Below are 22290 nucleotides of genomic sequence, written 5' to 3'. Positions count from 1 at the left end.
AATGAATTTGGACACCCAAAAGAGGATATAGAAGAGACAGACACTTACCTGGAGAGATGATGCAAGGACATGAAGTAGGCTTGGGAATTATCAATATAAGGGTCAGAGCTAAATCTACAGGCTTCACTAAAGTCACCCAAGGAGAAGGCTTGAGTAATAAGAGGGGCTTCCAGGGTATGTTCTTGGGGAAATTCCAGGAGGAGGAAGGACTGAGAAGGGTAAAAAGAGAACCACAAAATGACACAAGCACAAGGAGGAGAGAGGGATGCAACAGACTATCAAAGACAGTGGGGACAGGCACTATAGAAAACTCTAACAGACAGGCAGAATGAAGACAAAGAAGAGGACACTAGGCAGCTGGTGACTTTGGTAAGAGTAGTTCCAGTGACGAGGACGAGATCCAGAAAGTGGATCATTCTCATGAGGATTTTGATTGAGAAGAGATGGCTTGAAACAGGGTGGTGGTTAGAGGCTCTTGAGAGATCAATCAATCAATCAATCTTGTGGAAAGTTTAAGAGTGATTTAGCAAAAACAGACAACTTCAGAGATTAAAATTTTAATTTAAACTTTGCCAACAAAAAAATTAGTTACAAAAAGGGAAATTCTCTGTACAAAAGAATGAGTGCCTCCTTATAACAAGAGAATCTGCCATTGTCAGTGTAGATTCAAGTACACACAGGTACAGCTGTAGGTCATCAAATGGGAAATGCAGAGTATTCGAAGTGAATTTAAGATTAGTTCAGGGTTCCAAATTTGCAAGACCAGTCATCTTGGCCTTTGAAAAGTGTTTAAATCAAGAATCTCATGTCAAAAGCTTCTCTTTTCCTTGCAAACACATTTGACTTGTAGAGTCATAGAAGGCATTGTTCATGCAGTGTGCACTCGAAAGTGAAATTCACCTCTGTGCATAGGGACAACCCCAACATTTAAGCCTTTGTGCTATCCCTCAGCACAGAGATGAATTTCAACCAGCATACATCTAAATCATAACTTATGTGACAATCACTTAAACTGTCACTGTGCTTAACACTTAGATTCTGCTTCTAAAATGAAGACAACTGCTTTGAAGACAGTGACATACACATGACTAATTGGAGACCAGCTGCAACATGACTACTGTATGCATGATGGCTCCTGGACTGTCACAAGTCAACATTACTTATGGTAATAGGTACAGTAGCATTTACACCAGTGGAGTCTTTCCACTTACCATCATTAAAATATAAATAAGACAAGGCAAGAGCATCTTTAAAACTTGATTACTGAAACTAGAAGGGCTAAGTGAGTTCTGAACCTCTATATACCTGCACAGCCATGAACATGTAACATGATCACTAGTTCCCTGCATTCATCCATGAGCCAGAAGACCACCACAACTATGGTGTGTTAAAAGAAAATGCATCCTTTAGAAGCCAGTCACAGATAAAAGGAGCAAATCCAATTTGCTTATTTTCTCCCAGGCTCAGGGTGAGTGGCAGTATTTAGAAACCTACAAGTTTACCGCCAGAAGAAAAACAGCAGTAATAACTATAATAATATTTAGCACTTTCATGGCACTTCCCATTTTCACAGCACTATATAAAACTAACTGAGCCTGTGTGATAAGTACCAGTCCCATTTTACAGATGGGAAAATGGAGATGTGGAGGCTAAGTAACTTGCTCAAGGCCACATGGTGAATCAGTGGAAAGAGCCAGGATTAGAAGTTCCTGGCTCCTAGCCGTGTACTCAGCTCACTAGAACCCACTGCCTCATGGTTATATTAGGAGAAGACTGTAGATGTGTCTCAATCATCCCCCACCCCACAATAAGAGAAATTGAGTAATTGCAAAAAGAGGAACTGATTAACAGCTTTATATAGCTTCTTGTTTGAGAACGAGAAAGGCCTTAGAAAAGCAATCAATTCTACTGCATCTTGTAACCTGGACTAAGTTTATTTCCAGTTCTGATTATTTAATTTCTTAAAGCTTTTAAAGAGAATGCAGTAGTCTCATCTTATTAATACAAACATAACTCTGCAGTCAGTACCCTTCAGATGAATACCCAAAACATTTTCTACTTGTAAGTAAGATTTGTTCTATTTAATTTTGCAACTAAAATATGAACCCGGAAGCCAACCTTTTTCAGATTTCAGGATAGTAAGCAACAGCTGTAACCTTGGTTTAAACACACCAAACCATGTACATTACACTGAGGGTTCAGAGAGATTTAGATATCCATGAATATTGGCAATGGCCGTAAGAAATTGAAAAGAAAGCTATCTGTTGTCCTTACCCTTTCCCCTCTCTTGCTGCAGTGCCTAGGGTAGCATCTCTTCATCAATGTTGCATGGCAAGAGAAAATAAAACTGCTTTCCTGAAATACAGTTTGATAACTGAAAGGAAGCTTCTAAAGCTTTTAGTCTTGCTTTATCAATGCAGAGCAGTTACTGCCACCTAAGAAGTAAAGTTATTGAAGACTAGAATCCAAGCATAAATATTGATGAATCAGTCTTTTCGATGTACAGATGAAGACATTACTTTGAGCCATCCTTTAGCCAAAGACTGGATTCTTAACTCTTCACGTATCAGAGGAAGAGAAACACAGACAAAACCCATCAGCATCTTCCATCAGAGAGGAGAGAGGTGGAATGGATACACTGTGACAGACGGACAATACTAAGGTGGCTTTTTTAATGGCAGTATTGAACTGAGCACTACTTTCTAACGTGGGGTAAAATCTACATTTTTCTTCAAGAGTTCTTAATTTTGTCTTGCGCCAGAAAAATTCTTTATGGGTCAACTCCAAAAGCACTAGAGAGAACTCAGTTCTTAAGCACACTCTGCACCAGGAAGGGTTATTCCTATGTGCAGCAACTGTTTGCCAAAAGCAGCAGTTTTTCACTGGTCACCTAACCGAAAACCTTGGCCCCAGTTGTGTCTTCCACCACCCTGTTGATCTTCTGCAGCCCTTCGCACACTAGCGGGTGGAACACCAAATCCTGATACCCCTCCTCTCCTGTTTGGCAGCCAGCGGTATCTGCAACACACATGGGGGGGGAGGGGGGAGCAGAAGAGGGGAGAAAAAGACCAAGAACTGAATATAGTACAGTTGTTCTTTAAGCATTATGGGCTTGAGTCAAAGCTCATTTTAGTTGCTAAAAATTATAAAAATATGGCTTTATATTTATACAGGGAACCATCACATAATTTGCTTTACAAATATTAAGTCTCAACACCCTATGAAATAGGTATTTCTAGTCCACGTAAAAAACCTCACAAGCTTATATGGCCTTATACCATGACTGAGAGACAAGCAGTGTAGAGAAAATTCTCTTAGATACCTATATGGCCCCCTTTACCACAGTATCTGAGCACCTCCCAATCTTTCAGTGGATTTTTCCTCAACATCCTTGTGAGGTAGGGATTCCTATTTTATAGGTGGGGAATTAAGGCAGAAAGTAAGTGATTTGCCCAAGGCAGATCAGGAAATCAAACCCAGGTCTCCCAAATCTCAAGCTGGCACTCTAACCACTAGACCATTCTTCCTCTCTGGCATAGCAACTCTTGAATAAATTCAAATATCCTACAGGTCTAGAAGTCAAATTCAGCTCTGGAGTAAATGGCTGAATCTGGCCATTGAAATCTGAGCCACAGAAAACGGACAAGTCCCCATTCTACAATACTATTTCTGCAAACAGAACATTATGAAGTTAAAGAACTTTGATGACAGAAGTCTCTTATTATCACCATGTCCTATTTGCAGAACGTTCCTACAGGGTACATGATACAAAAACAGACTTGGTGCCTCTTTAGAAGTAGTTTGTAGTGCTTCGGTTCGTGTCAGACTACTGTACTGTTCCTACTGGTCTGACCCAGTATGGCTGTTCTTAATATATTGAGAAAAATTAAATGCATATAACTGGAACCAAAAGACAGGGAATTATATATAAATCAACAACACTGATGGTAGTTTCAGGACAGTTATTACTTTGAAAGACATTTTAAGCAACATTTTGTCTTCTAATCTTTATGGAAAAATTGGGCTTAGCAGGAGGGCCTGAAACAGCAAAGACAGTTGAAGTTTAAGGCTGAGCGCCCCACCATGCTGTTGGAAGTTGTACAGTGTTACATGAATGTAATTCAATCCTGTGTCATTTTATAATTGACAATTCAGGTTTTAAAGAGGGGTCAACTTAAAGTCATCAGCAAGAGCATGGCAGGAGAAAAGCATGTGCTGCCCAGAGGCTGAGGAATTAAGACAAGGGATTCTGGAACAGTGATCCTGGACTTCTATCTGACTAGCATTTTCAAAGTTAAAACCATTAACAGATCGTTGAATCCCAGAACTACAGTTATTTTACTCATATGCCTGACATACAGAACGCAGATTACCAATACCAATTTGCAGTTTATATGCAACAATACCAAATGTGATCTAGAACTGGTCTCTGTAATGTAGCTTCTGTAGGTTTACTTGCCTTTTAACTAGAGGAATGGTGCAGGAAAATGGATAAAATGTAATTAACAGGAGAGAGAAAAACCCAATTAGAAAGTAAAATAAAGACAATTCTATAATCAAGATAGATCGATACTGCCTTTGTACTACTTCCAGGGATGTCTCTTTATTGCCATCACTACACTCACCACATTTCCTTGGCCTAGAAAAGAACATAAGCCAATCACTGACTGACAGTGTTAGGAAGACATTTCCCATATGGGCTTTTTATTCCACAATTACGTACTACCAGGTTTCTTGCACCTTCCTCTGATGCATCTGATGCCATCCACTATCAGAGATAAATCAGTCTGATCTGATATGTTAATTTCTATGTGAGAAGGTATGGCAGTTGCCCAGTCATTGGCTGATTAGCCTAGGGAAGCATTCTTATGCCCCCAATCCCAGCAAATATATTTAAAAGGGAATATGCAAGTCCTTTTACTTCCAATTAATTGCAGTATCCCTAGAAGATTATGCCAAAGAAATGACCTGTTTAAAAAACAAAACTTACAGAAACTGGGGTGTGGTTAGGAAATTCCTTCCTCCCAAGTCCATTGGATATTTAAACATTAAGAAGAAGTATAGGTGTCCAACCAGATTTCCTATCAGCTCATTGATGATGCTGCAAGGCAAGGAGAGAACTTGTTGATTTCGTGAAACCTTTCAACTACTTTTTGTGTACCCACTAAAGGTGTCACAGGCATTAAAGCCTCATCTTCCCCTTACTCCCCACCCCAATCACACATTTTCCAGCTTATTGCGGGCTACCTCTTCGGTCAACTGCACAATCAGCATCAACACTTCAGCAAGCCATTCCAAAAGCCTCCTTCCAGGCCTTCTCCAGCCAGTCGTGAATGATACAATCCCGTTAACACTCACACTGGCAAACAGACTTTATAGCTATCAATGGCTAGAACAGTGGTCCACATCTCCTGAAAAATTATTGCTATTTCCACTGGACAGCCTGCCTTCTGCTGTATGAAACTTTTTTTAGGCCCCGATTCAGCAGCTGGCCTTGGAGTATTTTCTTCCATGTGTAGAAACAGTAAGTATCTAGCAAGTAGCTTCCTGAAGTGACGAATGAGTCAACCATGAGGTAGAACCAGAATCTTACCACAAAAAATCCTGACTCCCTATCAACTTCTCTAATTAGTAGACCACATAACATTATTATTTGTATTACAGGGCCACCAAAAGATTAGGGCACCATTGTACAAGAGACTGCAAGAACATAGATAATCCCTGCCCCAAAGAGTTTACCGTCTAAACCAAGGGTTCTCAAACTGGGGGTCGGGACACCTCAGGAAGTCATGAGGTTATTACATGGGGGGGGGGGGGGTCGCAAGCTGTCAGCCTCCACCTCAAACCCCGCTTTGCCTCCAGCATTTATAGTGGTGTTAGATATATTTAAAAGTGTTTTTAATTTATAGGGGGGAGTTTCACTCAGAGGCTTGCTGTGTGAAGGGGGTCACCAGTACAAAAGTTTGAGAAACACTGGTCTAAACAGACAAAAGAACAACAAAACAGAAGCAGACTGCAGCGTACTCAAAGGGATGGTAGGAAAGTGTCATGTTAGTTTGGAGTGAGGGTGGTGGGAGAGAAGGGTTGTTGCTGTTTCTCCATTTCCCCCCTCATCATTAAATGCACTGGGGGGAGGGGGGTCAGGCTTAGGGGAAAAGGCAGCAGGAGAAGAGTTAACAGGAGGAAGGGAGTAGGACATAACTACTCCATCAGAGGCATTACTTAAGCCTGGGCTTTTAGGAAGAGCAATAGCTGCAAATCCTGATGGTTGAAATTTTCCTTTTCAAGAATATCTGTACATTGAAGGACTAAGTTAACAAGAGACCGCATTCCTATTTTTCCATGTTTTCGACAAGATTTCAGTGTCACATTTATTTTCCAGTTTAGTTTAAAGTCCTCATATTAGACTAGCAATATGATTATTGTATTGGCTTGAAGCCCCCTTATTTTGATGTTATTGCTTCCAAAAATCCTCTTAGTGGGCAAGATTCTATGTGATCAAAGAAAACATTTATAGCTCATGTAAACAAGCATAATGAATACTTACGATCCTCCAATGATGTAGTTGAATCCCAGAATAACCCATGGTAGATAACAAGCCTAGCAAAAAATAAACAAAACAGAGAAATCATGAACACCGAAGGAGAGTACAAGGCTGCACAAATTCCTTTGCATCTTCATTAGTGTAATCACTGCAGCTTTTAAACATAGTTACTAGACAAATTCTGGTAAGTTAACAACCAACACATTTTAAATTAAGTCTAAGCATTTTATAATGTTTTACATTTATATAAAAGCTAGGGCTGTCAAGTGACTAAAAAAGTTAACCGTGCAATTAATCGTACTGTTAAACAATAATAGAATACCATTTATTTAAATATTTTGGCTGTTTTCCACATTTTCAGATATATTGATTTCAATTATAACACAAAATACAAAGTGTACAATGCTCACTTTATTTTGTATTACAAATATTTGCACTGTAAAAAACAAAAGAAATAGTATTTTTCAATTAACCTAATACAAGTACTGTAGTGCAATCTTTATTACGAAAGTTGAACTTACAAATGTAGAATTATGTACAAAAAATAACTGCATACAAAAACAAAACAATGTAAAACTTTAGAGCCTACAAGTCCGCTGAGTCCTATTTCTTGTTCAGCCAATCACTCAGACAAACAAGTTTGTTTACATTTGCAGGAGATAATGCTGCCTGCTTCTTGTTCACAATGTTACCTGAAAGTGAGAACAGTTGTTCGCATGGCACTGTTGTAGCTGGCATCACAAGATATTTACATGCCAGATGCGCTAAAGATTCATATGTCCCTTCATGCTTCAACCACCATTCCAGAGGACATGCGTCTATACTGATGACGGGTTCTGCTCAATAGCGATCCAAAACAGTGCAGATCGACACATGTTCATTTTCATCATCTGAGTCAGATGCCACGAGCAGAAGGTTGATTTTCTTTTTTGGTGGTTCGGGTTCTGTAGTTTCCGCATTGGAGTGTTGCTCTTTTAAGACTTCTGTAAGCATGCTCCACACCTCATCCCTCTCAGACTTTGGAAGGGACTTCAGATTCTTAAATCTTGGGTCGAGTGCAATAGCTATCTTTAGAAATCTCACATTGGTACTTTTCTTTGCGTTTTGTCAAATCTGTAGCGAAAGTGTTCTTAAAATGAACATGTGCTGAGTCATCCGAGACTGCTATAACATGAAATATATGGCAGAATGCGGGTAAAACAGAACAGGGGACATACAATTCTCCCCCCAAGGAGTTCAATCACAAATTTAATTAATGCATTTTTTTTAAAATGAGCGTCATCAGCATGGAAGCATATCCTCTGGAATGAAGGGGCTGAAGCATGAAGGGGCATACGAATGTATAGCGTATCTGGCACGTAGATACCTTGCAATGCCGGCTACGAAAGTCCCATGTGAACACCCGTTCTCACTTTCTTGTGACATTGTAGATAAGAAAAGGGCATTATCTCCTGTAAATGTAAACAAACTTATTTGTCTTAGCGATTGGTTAAACGAGAAGTCGGACTGAATGGACTTGTAGGCTCTAAAGTTTTGCATTGTTTTGTTTTTGAGTGCAGTTATGTAACAACAACAAAAATCTACATTTGTAAGTTGCACTTTCACAATAAAGAGATTGCACTACGGTACTTGTAGGAGGTGAATTGAAAAATACTGTTTCTTTTGTTTATCATTTTTACAGTGCAAATATTTGTAATCAAAAATAATATAAATTGAGCACTGTACACTTTGTTCTCTGTGTTGTAATAGAAATCAATGTATTTGAAAATATAGAAAAACATCCAAAATATTTAATAAATTTCAATTGGTATTCTATTGTTTAACAATGAGATTAAAACTACAATTTAACTCAAAAAAATTAATCGCAATTATCAGGTGAGTTAACTGCGATTAATCGACAGCTCTAATAAAAGCTATTAGTGTTTAAACAAATGTCTCCTTCATACTCAGTCCTCCACTGCAGGTTTAAGTCTGAAGGGAAGTCCTAATAATACAAAACCTGTGGTATCCCAGTCGTTCCCAGAGTAACGGAAAACCATCAGAAAAAAGAAAAAAAGCTAAGATGGAACTTCACTGCAGGCTCAAACAAAAAGAATCTGGGTTGTAGAAGAGGAAACTATTCAAAACACGAACATTTTACTGAGCAGTAGTGAAAACTCTGACGGATGAAGGAAATTGTTTATTGCAGAAAGGTGGCTTTTATTCAAGTTAATGCTGGCCAGAAAGTCTTTTTATTTTGGTGTCAGTTTTTCAGACAAGCTGATTTCTATTTTGGGGGAACCTATAGCCGTTTTATACTGCAACAGCTAACACCATATGAGACACAGCGGGGACTGTGGGTCAGGAGCTCTAGGAAGGCAGCAAAACCTCTCTCTGGAGAGAGGATCTACCGTTTGTTGACAGCTTGTGGCTGACCCAGAAGTGACTGACTCCAGAAGGAACTTCATCTAGCCCCTGCCAATGGTAGCATGAAACTCTTTTAGACTTTGGGGGGAAATCCCCAAAGAGAACTGTGCCAACAACCTGTATGCTGTACCTTAAATCTTGTCCCAAACCAAAATGATACAATCATGTCTCTGTTCAGCTGGGCCCAGACATAAAGCACTGACATTATCAGGGGAATCATCAGCAACTGCAATACAAAGAAACAAAGCAAAAATTATTCCATCCACCTAAAATCTGTGAGGAACACAAACAGAGGGCTAGCTTTAGAAATGCTTTGTTAGAATGATACATCAGCATAGATCCTCTAATGACAACACTGCAGGCCTTTTTTGCATGTAAAGGCCCATGACCTAACAAGTTCAAGGGTAGTGGTGAGCAAGTGAACCAATGAGTTATTCTGTTTTACAGTGGGAAACTGGTCTCACTTGCTTGCTGGGGCTGTAACCCCATTGGTAATGTACTTCAACTTATGTGTCTGCCAGAAATATTACAGACTTCCCATTTCTTAGAAAAAAGAACAGGAGTACTTGTGGCACCTTACAGACTAACAAATGTATTCGAGCATAAGCTTTCGTGGGATACAGCCCACTTCTTCGGATGCAGGCTGTAGCCCATGAAAGCTTATGCTCAAATAAATTTGTTAGTCTCTAAGGTGCCACAAGTACTCCTGTTCTTTTTGCGGATACAGACTAACACGGCTGCTACTCTGAAACCTGTCATTTCTTAGAAGACTTTAAAAATCTGATGCATATTTGTTTCAGGATTCATTTCAGACTTCAGATGCACAATCAGCATTTATCTCCGGGGATAGTACGGTGAATTGTCTCAGGGATTATCAGCAAGGTTTTATGCAAGCCACTAGAAATGCCATAGCAGGGGAGGAAGTGGGGAAGGAGAGGTACAGAATATATGTGAGAAGTAGTCAAAGACAGGAAGAGAAGAGAGAACAGCAGAAACACACAAGACTAAAAACAAACATACCTCAGAAACAACATATCTGTGACTCAAAAGATAAGAAGTCTCCAAGTCCCCACCATCCAAAAAGTCACTTTAAGCCAACTGACCTGATCCAAGACTCTCTTATTAAGAACTATTTTAATCATTTCTGTGATATTCTCCCACTTTACATTTCTGAAATGAACCCTGGGTGGTGTTTGTCATAGAAACATGCACCACTTCATATACCCTTAAATTTTGCTTTTTAGATCATCAAAGCATTTGTAATGTGAATTCACCTAAAATGGGATTCCTTCTGAGGAGTCTCACTATTGAACTCTAACCCAAGAACTGTTTTTTAGCTCAAAGGGTAAAAAAGTAAATGGCCGTAATGTTACTCCATCAGCAGGGGTGATAAAGTCCATGGATGAAATACTGGTTCTTTTGAGGTCAATGGCAAAACTCCCATTGACTTCAATAGAGCCAGAATTTCACACCTTCATTCCTTAGTTGTGTGACTGAGTTCCACAATGCACCCATGCTTGCTGTGCCACAATGAGTTAATTATCTCTAGTTTACAGCAAAAAGATTAACAGCGTTTATTGCTCTAAGATAGCCCCAGCAAGAGAAATCAGTGATTTTCCAAAATACTAATGTGTAACTTATGATTGATAGATACACTTTAGTGACATTAAAAAAATACTCTGCCTAGAAATAAACGTAATATTATAAAGCTTCCTTGGAAAATTGTATCATGCTTACCTGCATGTCCATCACCAAGCCAGTTATCTTTCATTGGACTATTAAGGAAAATACAATAAAAATAAGTGATAGACCAGGGTGATTTTTAAACCGAGTTAGCTTTTAATTTTACTTTTAAAAGTAAACTTAGTGCTCCTGAAAAGTGACAGATCGACAGCACTGGCTCTAAGCATCCACAGAACAGATTCATTCCAAGTTTTCCCACATTGCCCTGCCAATGGGACTCAATTATGACATGAAGTGACCCCACCTAGACCTGAGAGACCACGCTCACTTTTCATGCCCATTCAACCCTTTGCTTTGTGCCGAGCTTAAGCAGGCTGGAGCTGGCCATCCCTTTCAAAAAGCATGTTTAAAAGGACCCCAGAACTTAGTTATACACTTGTCCTTCAGTTTGTTTAAAGTTATCAAGAAAAAATGCTGTATTATTTATAACCTCAAGGAAACAAACAGCAAGCAGATTACCTACAAATTTAATATTGCTAACAGTGGCTCGAAATTTACTGATGAAGTCTTTCAATGCTACTATGAGGACTAGAAAACTGAAGTACCTGCTTGCTGTTTTAACAGATAATAGTGCCATTCCTCAGTAATTGTTTGTAGTATCAAAATGCAGTTATAGTCAAAAAAGGAAAGAAATAGGACACTGTGGGCCTGTGGGTTTTTCTACAGACTTCTGTATCAAGTTTGCTCTATTTGCAAATTAAGAGAAATATTCTAACTGCAAACTCTACCTGGTGCTCTGTGATCAGAATCTTACATCAGCACCTATCCAAGATTCTACAGTCAGAATTCAGCTGTTTTGTTGGTAGTGTAGCAGAATCCAGCTCATCTTCCAGTTGCTCTGTGGGGCTAACAGGAGTAAAGATTCTCTCTATACACTGAAGTCAGCAGATATAAGAAAAACAGAGAGCACGTCCGTTGATTAAGAAGGTGGCATTTCTACATAGTAAGTCTCCCGACCATAACCACAGTTTGTGATAAAGTCACATCTTCTGTTCCTATTCTTGGTACTGTGCTGTCATAAGTGACCCTACAGGGATAAAGGATTGCAGGAAAAGAGACTAATAGGAAAGGAGATTAATTCAATTTTACAAAAACAATGTGAGGTAGAGTGAAGAAGTAGTGCCAGGGAGGCCATTAAAATATACCAGTGCAACTTCTAAAGCAGCAGTTCGCAACCAGGAGTCTGAGGCCCTCTGGGGGCCCACGAGCACATTTCTGGGGGTCCATCAAAATAAACCAGAGACCAGGACTGGCATTAGACTCGCTGGGGCGCAGGGCAGAAAACTGAAGCCCAAGCAACATAATTTTGCGGGGCCCCCTGTGGCATGGGACACTGGGCAATTGCCCTGCTTGCCACCCCCTAATGCTGACCTTGGCTTTTAATCTATTGAATAATTAAGTGCTTTTTAGCTAATAAAAACTGGTTTATGAAACTGCCTTATATTAGGCATAAACACAAGAAGCAAAACGTGCCAAGAACTTGATGAACAGAAGGATACAACGATGCAAATCCAGTTAAACAGAAGCATGAACATATAATCCGCTGGCCTTCCATCAAAAGCACCTATAAACAAATAAAGCAGTTAGCAAAACAGTTGTCAAGATTTCAGATCACACTATATCCCAAGAACTACTTCAGTTCTTGGTCAGTGGAAACAACACATGGTGCCAAATGCAATCCTCGTGTGTTTGAGTGTACTAGAATTGCAACATTTGAGAAAGTGGCATTTTCAACATGTGATAATTTAAAAGAACCTGATCATTTTGTGAGCAAATCCCCAAATAATTTTTAAAAATCCATCATTATTCCTTTTTGACTTGTTTGTACACAAATTGTAAGTTTACACTCTGCCTTTCTAAAAAAGTAAAACATTCCTCCTCCCTCCCTAAATTGAAAGCTGACTGAGCTGGTACAGCTGGATGGTGCTATCTTGCCTTGATGCTTCAAAGAACAGGCACACTGGAAAATGAGGGTAGATTGCATCAGTTACAGAACTGTCAGGGTTTGTTTGGTTTTTTGATACCACAGACTGTAAAAAAGCCAGTTATTTTTCACTGCAAATGAGCTTCCCTGCTCCATTCCCCGACATACAAGTAGGAAGGGACACAAACAGAGATAGGATTAGATGTTGAGGCATATATGGATATGACAGCACACAGTATGTATCAAAGGACATAACATGGCAAGTGAACTTGCAAGTTTTCTGCCCTATCTTCCTTTGGCTTTCTTGCTTTCAAGAAGCTTAAAAATTAGAGCCTGGCAGTTATCCAAACCATAGGGTTTTTGTGGCTTAATCTACTTAAAAACAACAAACAACAAAAAACCTTAAAGAAACCATAAAACAGAGTCCTATAATATAAACTCAAACAAATCTATAAGTTGAAAGATTTAAGATACTCAGGGTACATCTATATTACCCGCCAGATCGGCGGGTAGTGTTCGATCCCCGAATCGATGCCTGTACTCCACCTCGGCAGGAGGAGTAAGCAGAGTCAACGGGGGAGCCGCAGCATTCGACTCGCCGCCGTGAGGACGGCCAGGTCAGTCGAACTTCGTTCGAACTCCTACAAAAATCACTGCTAAGTTACATTTTTGGAACATGCATATTGAATTTTATCATGGTAGTACTAACCTGTCTTCCTACAAGTGGGATATAGCTTATTAATAAAAATGTAAAATTTCATTTGACATTCAGTACTATAAGTGCAATATAAAATATCTAGATTTCCCATTGAGACCTCATTGTCCATGGATGAGCTACAAGAGCACATACAACCAAGAACTGCAATACATGTATTTTATACAATGTTATCACAGATATCATTTTGAATATTTTGCTTTTTGGGGTTTGTTTGTTTTAAAAAACAAATACATAAGCATTTCTTTCTTTATTTAGTTCAGCCTGGTACCAAGCCAAGCATTTTATTTTTTTACCCTTTAAGATGTAGTATAAATGAGGTACTTGCATACAACCACTTGGCAAAGAAGATTTTTACTATACACACCTTCTGCATATCAATGCTACTGCTTTGTTCTGATAGATGCTCTAAAGATCTGATAATTTCCAATTACTTTATAAACATTAAGACTCACAACACACCACTCTTTATAAATGGGCAAACTGAAAGAGACAAAGAGGTTAAGTGACTTGCCCAACATGGACTATCTCCCTCAGTGGTTTGGACTATGTCTTCTGGTTCCTTTATGTTAAGTGACCCTGTAACCATGCAAAAGAGTGGTAGAGTCCCCTCCTACTGCCCCAAATCCAACAACTAAAAGTCCCAATCCTTAGTCATGAGTGGTCCCACAGAATGGCTGCGGGACTGGGTCTTAAGTGACTAGAGACCCAAAAGTCACTTATAGAAAACAGAGGGAAGTGTAGTGAATTGATTTTTCAAAAATTCCATTTTCTATTGATTAAGTGAACATAAAGGCATGCACATTGCTATCTTTCTCTTTCAGACCTTTGCCTGAGTCAGAGTCACTGATCATTCCCACAAGCTATTCTGAATGGAATTGTATATATGTAAAGATGTTCAATCTCTTTGCTAACTCATGTTAAATCCTACAGCATGCACATACCTGTTTCTAGTCGTGATGAATACTGATACAAAAAATATAAGTTCACCAAATAGAGAAATCCAGTTCCTGGGCCCACTGGGAAGTAGAATGTTGCAGTTAATGGCCTCCAGATCTGTCCAGACCAAAAAAGTGAGTACAGTTATATAAATTAAAGATGAATGAATAATCATGATGTTCCATTTTTAGATTAAGGAGCAAATTTAAGATTCCCGTGTATCAAATTTTTTATTCAGTGATATCACTTCAAAAGCCCTTGTATCTTATGTCTTACCTGCTATGATCAATTAAGCAAGTAAAGTTTTATGAGTAGTTTCCAGATACAGCATAGTTGGCCTTCAAAAGGGATTCAGAGAACAAGACAAGTCCTCACAACTGTTCAACACTATTTTAAAGGCATCCAGCCAGAATCCTTTCTATTTAGTCCAATAGAAGGCAACCTTGAGCAAGAAACTCATAAAATAACCTTCTGAGTGTAATTTCATTCAGCTAATATCGCCCACTATTTTTAGCTTTATGAAAGTCCATGTCTATTGACATCATAAACAGTCTAGAAATAATCTTGCCACTTCTGAGCTGACATGAGACACTCCAATCTGCAATATTTTAGAATGATGTGTTCAGCTCCCAGATTCCGTAAATCAGCAGGGACTATTAGCATTAGAGATACAGGCCTCTTACTTCACAGTAACCACTTTGGGACTGATACTTGGAACAAGGACAAGCTGCAGAGGGAATTGTGTTCAGCCCTTCTCTGTTAGACATACCATGAGCACGATGATATAGGATCCACATCCTTTAAGGCTCTTTCTCCTCCTTCCCCGGTTTTTGGAGGAAAGGGAGAGGACACTTCCTATCATATACACACACAATGAGCACTGAAGCAATTGTTTCCCAATACAAGAGATCATTCAGTGTGGAACCTAAGCAGCCAGAACACTGACCCCAGCAAGTGCCTCCTTGACCTGGGCCCCCTCACCTACAAGTGGAGATGCAGCCCACCAGTGGGGCGAACCCAAGTGCCGGCTCCCACTGCTTGGCGTGCCCACACCTTTACTACAAAGATGAGCTCCCCCGAGTAGATGGCCTGGGTACCAGGACAGGGCACCTGGACCTAGTGCCCTCTGTTACCAGAGAATGGAGACTTAGAGAGCAGGGCTGGGATTCAAACCCGTGTCTGCCGGACCTAGCCTACAAGGACCCTTCAAGCGTGAAAAGACTACACATCCCAGCAGGCACAGCAGCAACCTACTGCACCTCCCAACATGCAAAGCGCTCCCCAGAGTGGCCCGCCTACAACTCCCGGCAAGCGGAGCGCAGCCCCCTGGCGAGCTACCTTATAGCTCCGGCGGCGCTCTGCATGCTGGGACTTGGAGTCCACGCCCTACCTGGAAGCGGTTGATGAAGGCGTCGGGCCATAGGAAGAGATAGGCGGGGTTGATGAGGCCTAGCTTGCCGATAAGCGGCACCGCGATGGAGCTGGCGAACCAGTAGCGGGTGATTAAAGGGATGCTCCGGAACCAGTCCCCCAGATCCGACATCTCTCCGAGCTCAGCCGCCGCCGGAACCTCGCTACACACCGAGCTACCGCGAGGTCGGGGAATCCAGATCGCGCCTGGGCCGGCCTCCGCCTCCTGATGGAGCTGCCGCAGCCGCCGGGCAGCAGGGCGTGGGGTGCAGGCGCCGCCGAATCGACTCGTAGCCAGACGTGGCTCGTGCGAATTCGGCCACCAACAGCTACTTCCGGTTCCCGTTCCCACCCTTCGCCGACGCAGCTGTCACGGCATCGGAAGCGCCGGAAGTCCCGCCTCTTAAGGGGACAGTACAACCCGCCAATGTGTGCTACTTATTTGCCTCTTTCCTGCTGCCCGCAGCAGGATCACGTGACGTTCAGCCCCGTCATCCATCCGTCCCCCAGACCGCCCCCCGCAGCGCACCGAGTAGCTCATTACCGATGTATTGCTCAGCAAGCCTAGTTCTCCTGTTCCCAGTGATGCTGGGAACGCTTTTTTGTTTGCATCACACTAGCACAGGGGTCGGCAACCTTTCAGAAGTGGTGTGCGAGTCTTCACTTATTCACTTTAACTTAAGGTTTCGCGTGCCGGTAATACATTTTAACGTTTTTTAGAAGGTCTCTCTCTATAAGTCCATATTATATAACTAAACTACTGTTGTATGTAAAGTAAACAAGGTTTTCAAAATGTTTAAGAAGCTTAATTTAAAATTAAATGAAAATGCTGATATTACGCTGCTGGCCCGCTCAGCCTGCTGCCGGCCTGGGGTTCCGTTCACCTAGTTCGGCAGCAGGCTGAGCGGGGCCTGCGGGACCCCGGCTGGCAAAGGGCCAGCAGCCGGGACCCCAGATCAGGGCTGCAGGTGGGAATGTGAGGGGGGGAGGGTTGCAGGAGCTCCCGTTTGGTGCTCAGGGTGGGGGTGGGGATGTGGGGGGTGCAAGAGTCAGGGTGTGGGGAGTGCAGGAGTCAGAACGGGGGCTGGAGGTGTGTGAGGGGGTGCAGGGGTCAGGGCAGAAGGCTGAGGGTGTGGTGGGGTGCAGGAGTCAGGGCAGAGGGCTGGGTGTGGGGGGGTTCAGGGGTCAGGGCAGAGGGCTGGGTGTGGGGGAGTACAGGGGTCAGCAGAGGGCTGGGTGTGTGGGGGAGTACAGGGGTCAGCAGAGGGCTGGGTGTGTGTGGGGGGTGCAGGGGTCAGGGCAGAGGGCTGCATGTGGGGGGGGTGCAAGGGTCAGGGCAGAGAGCTTGATGTATGTGGGGGGGTTCAGGGGTCAGGGCAGAAGGTTGGGTGTGTGGGGGAGGTGCAGGGGTCAGGGCAGAAGGCTGGGTGTGTGGGGGAGGTGCAGGGGTCAGGGCAGAGGGTTGGGTGTGGGGGGGGTTCATGGGTCAGGGCAGAAGACTGGGTGTGTGTGTGAGGGGGTTCAGGGGTCATGGAAGAGGGCTGGGTGTGGGGGGGTTCAGGGGACATGGCAGAAGGCTGGGTCTGTGGGGGAGGTGCAGGGGTCGGCAGAGGGCTGGGTGTGTGGGGGAGTACAGGGGTCGGCAGAGGGCTGGGTGTGTGGGGGGGTGCAGGGGTCAGGGCAGAGGGCTGCGTGTGTGGGGGGGTGCAAGGGTCAGGGCAGAGAGCTGGATGTGTGGGGGGGGTTCAGGGGTCAGGGCAGAAGGCTGGGTGTGTGGGGGAGGTGCAGGGGTCAGAGGGCTGGGTGTGTGGGGGAGTACAGGGGTCAGCAGAAGGCTGGGCGTGTGGGGGGGGTGCAGGGGTCAGGGCAGAGGGCTGCGTGTGTGGGGGGTGCAAGGGTCAGGGAAGAGAGCTGGATGTGTGGGGGGTTCAGGGGTCAGGGCAGAAGGCTGGGTGAGTGGGGGAGGTGCAGGGGGTCAGGGCAGAAGGCTGGGTGTGTGGGGGAGGTGCAAGGGTCAGGGCAGAGGGTTGGGTGTGGGGGGGGTTCATGGGTCAGGGCAGAAGACTGGGTGTGTGTGAGGGGGTTCAGGGGTCATGGCAGAGGGCTGGGTGTGGGAGGGTTCAGGGGTCATGGCAGAAGGCTGGGTCTGTGGGGGAGGTGCAGGGGTCGGCAGAGGGCTGGGTGTGTGGGGGAGTACAGGGGTCGGCAGAGGGCTGGGTGTGTGTGGGGGTGCAGGGGTCAGGGCAGAGGGCTGCATGTGTGGGGGGGTGCAAGGGTCAGGGCAGAGAGCTGGATGTGTGTGGGGGGTTCAGGGGTCAGGGCAGAAGGCTGGGTGTGTGGGGGAGGTGCAGGGGTCGGCAGAGGGCTGGGTGTGTGGGGGAGTACAGGGGTCAGCAGAAGGCTGGGCGTGTGGGGGGGTGCAGGGCAGAGGGCTGCGTGTGTGGGGGGTGCAAGGGTCAGGGCAGAGAGCTGGATGTGTGTGGGGGGTTCAGGGGTCAGGGCAGAAGGCTGGGTGAGTGGGGGAGGTGCAGGGGTCAGGGCAGAAGGCTGGGTGTGTGGGGGAGGTGCAGGGGTCAGGGCAGAGGGTTCGGTGTGGGGGGGGTTCATGGGTCAGGGCAGAAGGCTGGGTGTGTGTGAGGGGGTTCAGGGGTCATGGCAGAGGGCTGGGTGTGGGGGGGGGTTCAGGGGTCATGGCAGAAGGCTGGGTGTGGGGGGGGGTTCAGGGGTCAGGGCAGAGGGCTGGGTGTGTGTAGGGGGGTCAGGGCAGAGAGCTGGGGTGCTGGGCTGGAGGGGATATGCCCCGTTCCTAACCCTTTCCCCAGGGCCCCATCCCCACCTCTTCTCTGCCTCCTCCCCGGAACAGCAAGCATGCTGCGGCTCCGCTCCCCGTCCCCCTCACAAGGGTGATCAGCTGATCGGCAGCAGGGAGGGGGAGGGGCAGGAAAGCACCACGCTGGGGGAAGAAGCGGGGAAGGGGGGAGCTTGGCTGCCGGCATGACCAAGCTTCTGCCTCCTGCCCCCGCAGGAGAAATCGGTGGGCGGGGGGGCTGAGTGGGACCAGGACCCCAGCAGGCAGCAGCGTGCCATCAAAAATCGGCTTGCGTGCCGTCTTTGGCACACGTGCCGCAGGTTGCCGACGCCTGCACTAGAAGCAGGTCTAGAAGAATATGGACTAGATCAGAGAGATATTCCATATATGGGGGACAACGTGGATTTTTTTGCCATTGACAATAGTGGGAACAAGACAGTACTGGGTTTACAATGGCGCCAGGCCCAGGCTCCAAAGAGGTCCTGGCCTGGCCCGCTCTCAGGGCAGGGGGCGAGGCGGGATGGGCTGGGAGCACCCCCACAACCCCAATCCACACCCATGGCCCCCAGCCCTGACTCCTGCACCCCCACACATATACCCAGCCCCCCCACACCCCATATCCTGACTCCTGCACCCCCCACATTCCCACTTGCACCCCGCACACCAAACAGGAGCTGCCCCAGGTAAGCACTCCACACCCCAACCTCCAGCCCTGAGCCCCCTCCTGCATCTTAACTCCTGGCCAGACCCTGCACCCCAACCCCCAGCCTGCTCCTGCATCCTAACTCGCTCCCAGACCCTGCACCCCCAGCCCTGAGCCCCCTCCCTCACCCTAACTCCTGGCCAGACCCTGCACCCCAACCCCCAGCCTGCTCCTGCACCCTAACTCCCTCCCAGACCCTGCACCCCCAGCCCTGAGCCCCCTCCCTCACCCTAACTCCTGGCCAGACACTGCACCCCAACATTTTAATTTTTTTTTTTTAATAAAGCGCTCTTATCCAAAGCGCTTTACAATAGTTAGGTAACGGTACAAACAATATTTGGAAAGATCATTAAGTGGTCCGCCAAGACCCTCAGCGATTTTCAAGTGCTCTGTGGAAAAATAAGTTCCACTACAAAAACAATCAAGGTACCTCACTTTATTTTCATGTACTTGCTATTACTTATAGGAGGAGGATGAAGAAAAAAAGAATGAAAAACAGGGGTGGGGGGAGGAGATAAGAGAGAATGTTCTTTTTCTTGGCTGAGTCCCAAGGAGGGCCCCCAAAAATGAAGCTGAGCACAGGGCCCCACTAACTCTAAATCCGCCACCAGGGCCGCCCAGAGGATTCAGGGGGCCTGGGGCAAAGGCGCCACCCACTGCGGCACTTGTACTCACCCGGCGGTGCTCCGGGTCTTCGGCGGCACTGCAGCGGCGGGTCCTTCACTCGCTCCGGGCCCCACTCCATCCAGCCCAGTGCAAGGGCACCGTACACAAACTGGCAGTTGCCAGATGCATACTGGCCCGCCCAGCCCTGTGCTGCCAGCGTGCCTTTTCCCCTCGGGGGTGGGCCCATGAAGTGCCACACAGCCTCCAACTCCCTATGTCCAGCGTCCCCTGGAACTGGTATGCCCAGCAGCCCCACACACAGACCCTCCACCACAAATGCACAGCGGCCTGCACACCACCACCCTTGTCCAGCACCCCCCCACAAACCCGCACCACTACTGTCCAGTGCACTTCCCCACAGCCCACCACCACAACTACACAGCACCCCACTCAGACCCCCCACTGCCCAGCATCCCAACACACAGACCTCCCTCACCACCCCCCAAAAGACCTGCTACTGGCCAGCAGCCCCCCCACACACACACCTCCAGAGACCCACTCCCTCACGCCTTGCCCCCTGGTCACACTCACCGGCCCTGCTGGAAGGTGACGGTGTTTGCCAGGCTGAGCCGGCAGCGTTGCCGGGGTCGGTCCAGTGACAGGGCAGGGAATCACTCCATCCTCTCAGGAGTGACGCAATTAGCCAGGCCAGAGTCTGCCCCTGCCCTGGCCAGACTCCCTCAGGACCCACTTGCCTGGAGATAGGGTGACTATATGTCCCCATTTGGCCAGGACAGTTCCCTTTTTAAGCTCTGCCCCGGCCATCCTGACTTTTTTTTTGACAAAAACGGGCATTTATCCCGTTTGCTCTTGCCAACTGATGAGTTGGCAAGAGCAAATGAACAAATGCCCAGTTTACCAAAAGAGTCCGATGCGCCCCCCTAGCGGGGCGTGGAGGAACGTGCGTGTGTGGGGTGGTGACGTGAGGTGTCAGGCAGCAGGGCTGGTAAAAAAATGTTGAGAACCACTATGATAGAGGTCTATAAAACCATGAATGTTGTGGCTAAAGTGAAGAGTGAAGTGTTATTTACCCTTTCCCACAATACAGTAAAGGTGGTGGTGGGGACCCACCTGATGAAATTAACGTGCAGAACTCCTTGCCATGGTGTGTTGTGAGGGCGAAAAGTATAACTGGCTTCCACAGAGAATGAGATAAGTTAATAGAGACTAGGTCCATCAAGAGTTATTAGTGAAGTTGGTCAGTGATGCAATCTCATGCTTAAGGCAAGCCCTAAATCTCTGACTACACAGAGACCAGAAGTGGAAGATGAGGGTGGATCACTCCAAATTCTCCTGTTCTGTACACTCCACTGGGCTACATGGACTATTGGTCTGACCCACTAAGGCCTTCTTACAGGAAATCATGAGGGTGAAAGAATTAATTGCTCTGCTGCCTAAGGTCATCTAGAATAACCAGATAGGCCAGTATGAATACTCTTTTTGTACAATTAAATATTAACACAGAAAACATGGGTAATTAGTTATTCTGATTCCTTCGTTTGGGAATGAACTCATGCATGAAAAAAATGAAACTTGAAAATATATCTGAATTTTATTTTCTACATTATGCAAGCCTTGTCTTAGCAAATCACTAATACTAAAAACATATAAAACCAAACAGCTAGGTGAATACAAAGTAGCCCCCGTCTGGAAAAACACCTCACTAACACATTGAGCTCTAAATATATTGTAAACAGTATTTTTCAAAGCTCTGTTCTTCTTTTTACAATGTAAGCTTTAGCCATCAAGAGAAGTTCAAGTAGCAAAGTCCAACCACAATTCTGCTTTTTTCACTTTCTTCACTGAAGTGAAGCCTCAGAAAACTGGGTAGAAACTCATAAATGTTCCTCTCCATGGAACTCTTTAGTAAAAGGCAAAAGATTTATACAATCTGAAGAGAAACCAGAGTGTGCAGGGTATGCTGTAGAGGCGCTGCAGCGGCAAAATGCAAGCTTCTCTCTTTCCCCAGCAGAAGTTAGTCCACAATACAAGCTATTACCTTGTCTCTCTGATATTCTGGATTCCTGGAACTGGACCCCTGTACAACTATAGGGCCAGGGCCGGCTCCAGGCACCAGCGAAGGAAGCAGGTGCTTGGGGCGGCCAATGGAAAGGGGCGGCACGTCCGGATCTTCGGCGGCAATTCGGCGGCGAGTCCCTCAGTCCCTCTCTTCCTCTTTGAGCTGCCGCCGAAGTGCCGCTGAAGAGGAATAGAGGGAGCGAAGGATCCACGCCATCAAATTGCCACAGAAGAATAAAGTGGCGCAATTGAGCAGCGGCCGAAGTGCCAACAATCAGCTTTATCTTTTTTTTTTTTTTTTCTTTCGCTTCACCGCTTGGGGCGGCAAAAAAGCTGGAGCCAGCCCTGTATAGGGCATGCAAGAAACTGAAGTGTTATTGAAATCAGGTTACAGCTTTGTTGGGCCCCTCCT

General features: G+C 45.2%; 1 protein-coding gene and 1 non-coding gene across 3 annotated transcripts; both read right to left on the bottom strand.

Moving 5' to 3' along the window:
- Positions 1–541: 541 nt before the first annotated feature.
- Positions 542–16458, bottom strand: DERL1 (derlin 1). Of its 2 annotated transcripts, XR_010561126.1 has the most exons (9): positions 15662–16458; positions 14277–14388; positions 12193–12257; positions 10688–10714; positions 9081–9176; positions 6548–6600; positions 4991–5101; positions 1296–3018; positions 542–900 (listed from the first exon to the last, which is right to left on the bottom strand). XR_010561126.1 is itself a non-coding variant. In XM_065397974.1 (8 exons), the coding sequence occupies exons 1-8, from the start codon at positions 15812–15814 to the stop codon at positions 2880–2882; spliced, it is 756 nt and encodes a 251-aa protein (XP_065254046.1). In that variant the 5' UTR covers positions 15815–16458; the 3' UTR covers positions 542–2879. The 2 variants fall into 2 exon arrangements, 1 of the variants encoding a protein (XP_065254046.1); XM_065397974.1 differs by having other exon boundaries at positions 542–3018.
- A 5196-nt stretch (positions 16459–21654) lies between these two features.
- LOC135875323 (U5 spliceosomal RNA) lies at positions 21655–21770 on the bottom strand. The gene has a single exon (XR_010561203.1). It is a non-coding gene; the product is annotated as a U5 spliceosomal RNA (small nuclear RNA).
- Positions 21771–22290: the final 520 nt, after the last annotated feature.

Source organism: Emys orbicularis, chromosome 2 (assembly GCF_028017835.1).
Source record: "Emys orbicularis isolate rEmyOrb1 chromosome 2, rEmyOrb1.hap1, whole genome shotgun sequence".
NCBI lineage: Eukaryota > Metazoa > Chordata > Testudines > Emydidae > Emys > Emys orbicularis.
This window is presented reverse-complemented; position numbering and strand designations above follow the sequence as displayed.

Excerpts from the sequence above, each read along its gene's own strand:
- DERL1 (XM_065397974.1), bottom strand. The coding sequence starts at position 15,814 with ATGTCGGATCTGGGGGACTGGTTCCGGAGCATCCCTTTAATCACCCGC. Across the intron at positions 12,258-14,276 it reads TTCATCACGACTAGAAACAG|GTGCTTTTGATGGAAGGCCA; the intron begins GTATGTGCATGC and ends ATTTGTTTATAG. Across the intron at positions 9,177-10,687 it reads GCTTGGTGATGGACATGCAG|TTGCTGATGATTCCCCTGAT; the intron begins GTAAGCATGATA and ends TTTGTATTGCAG.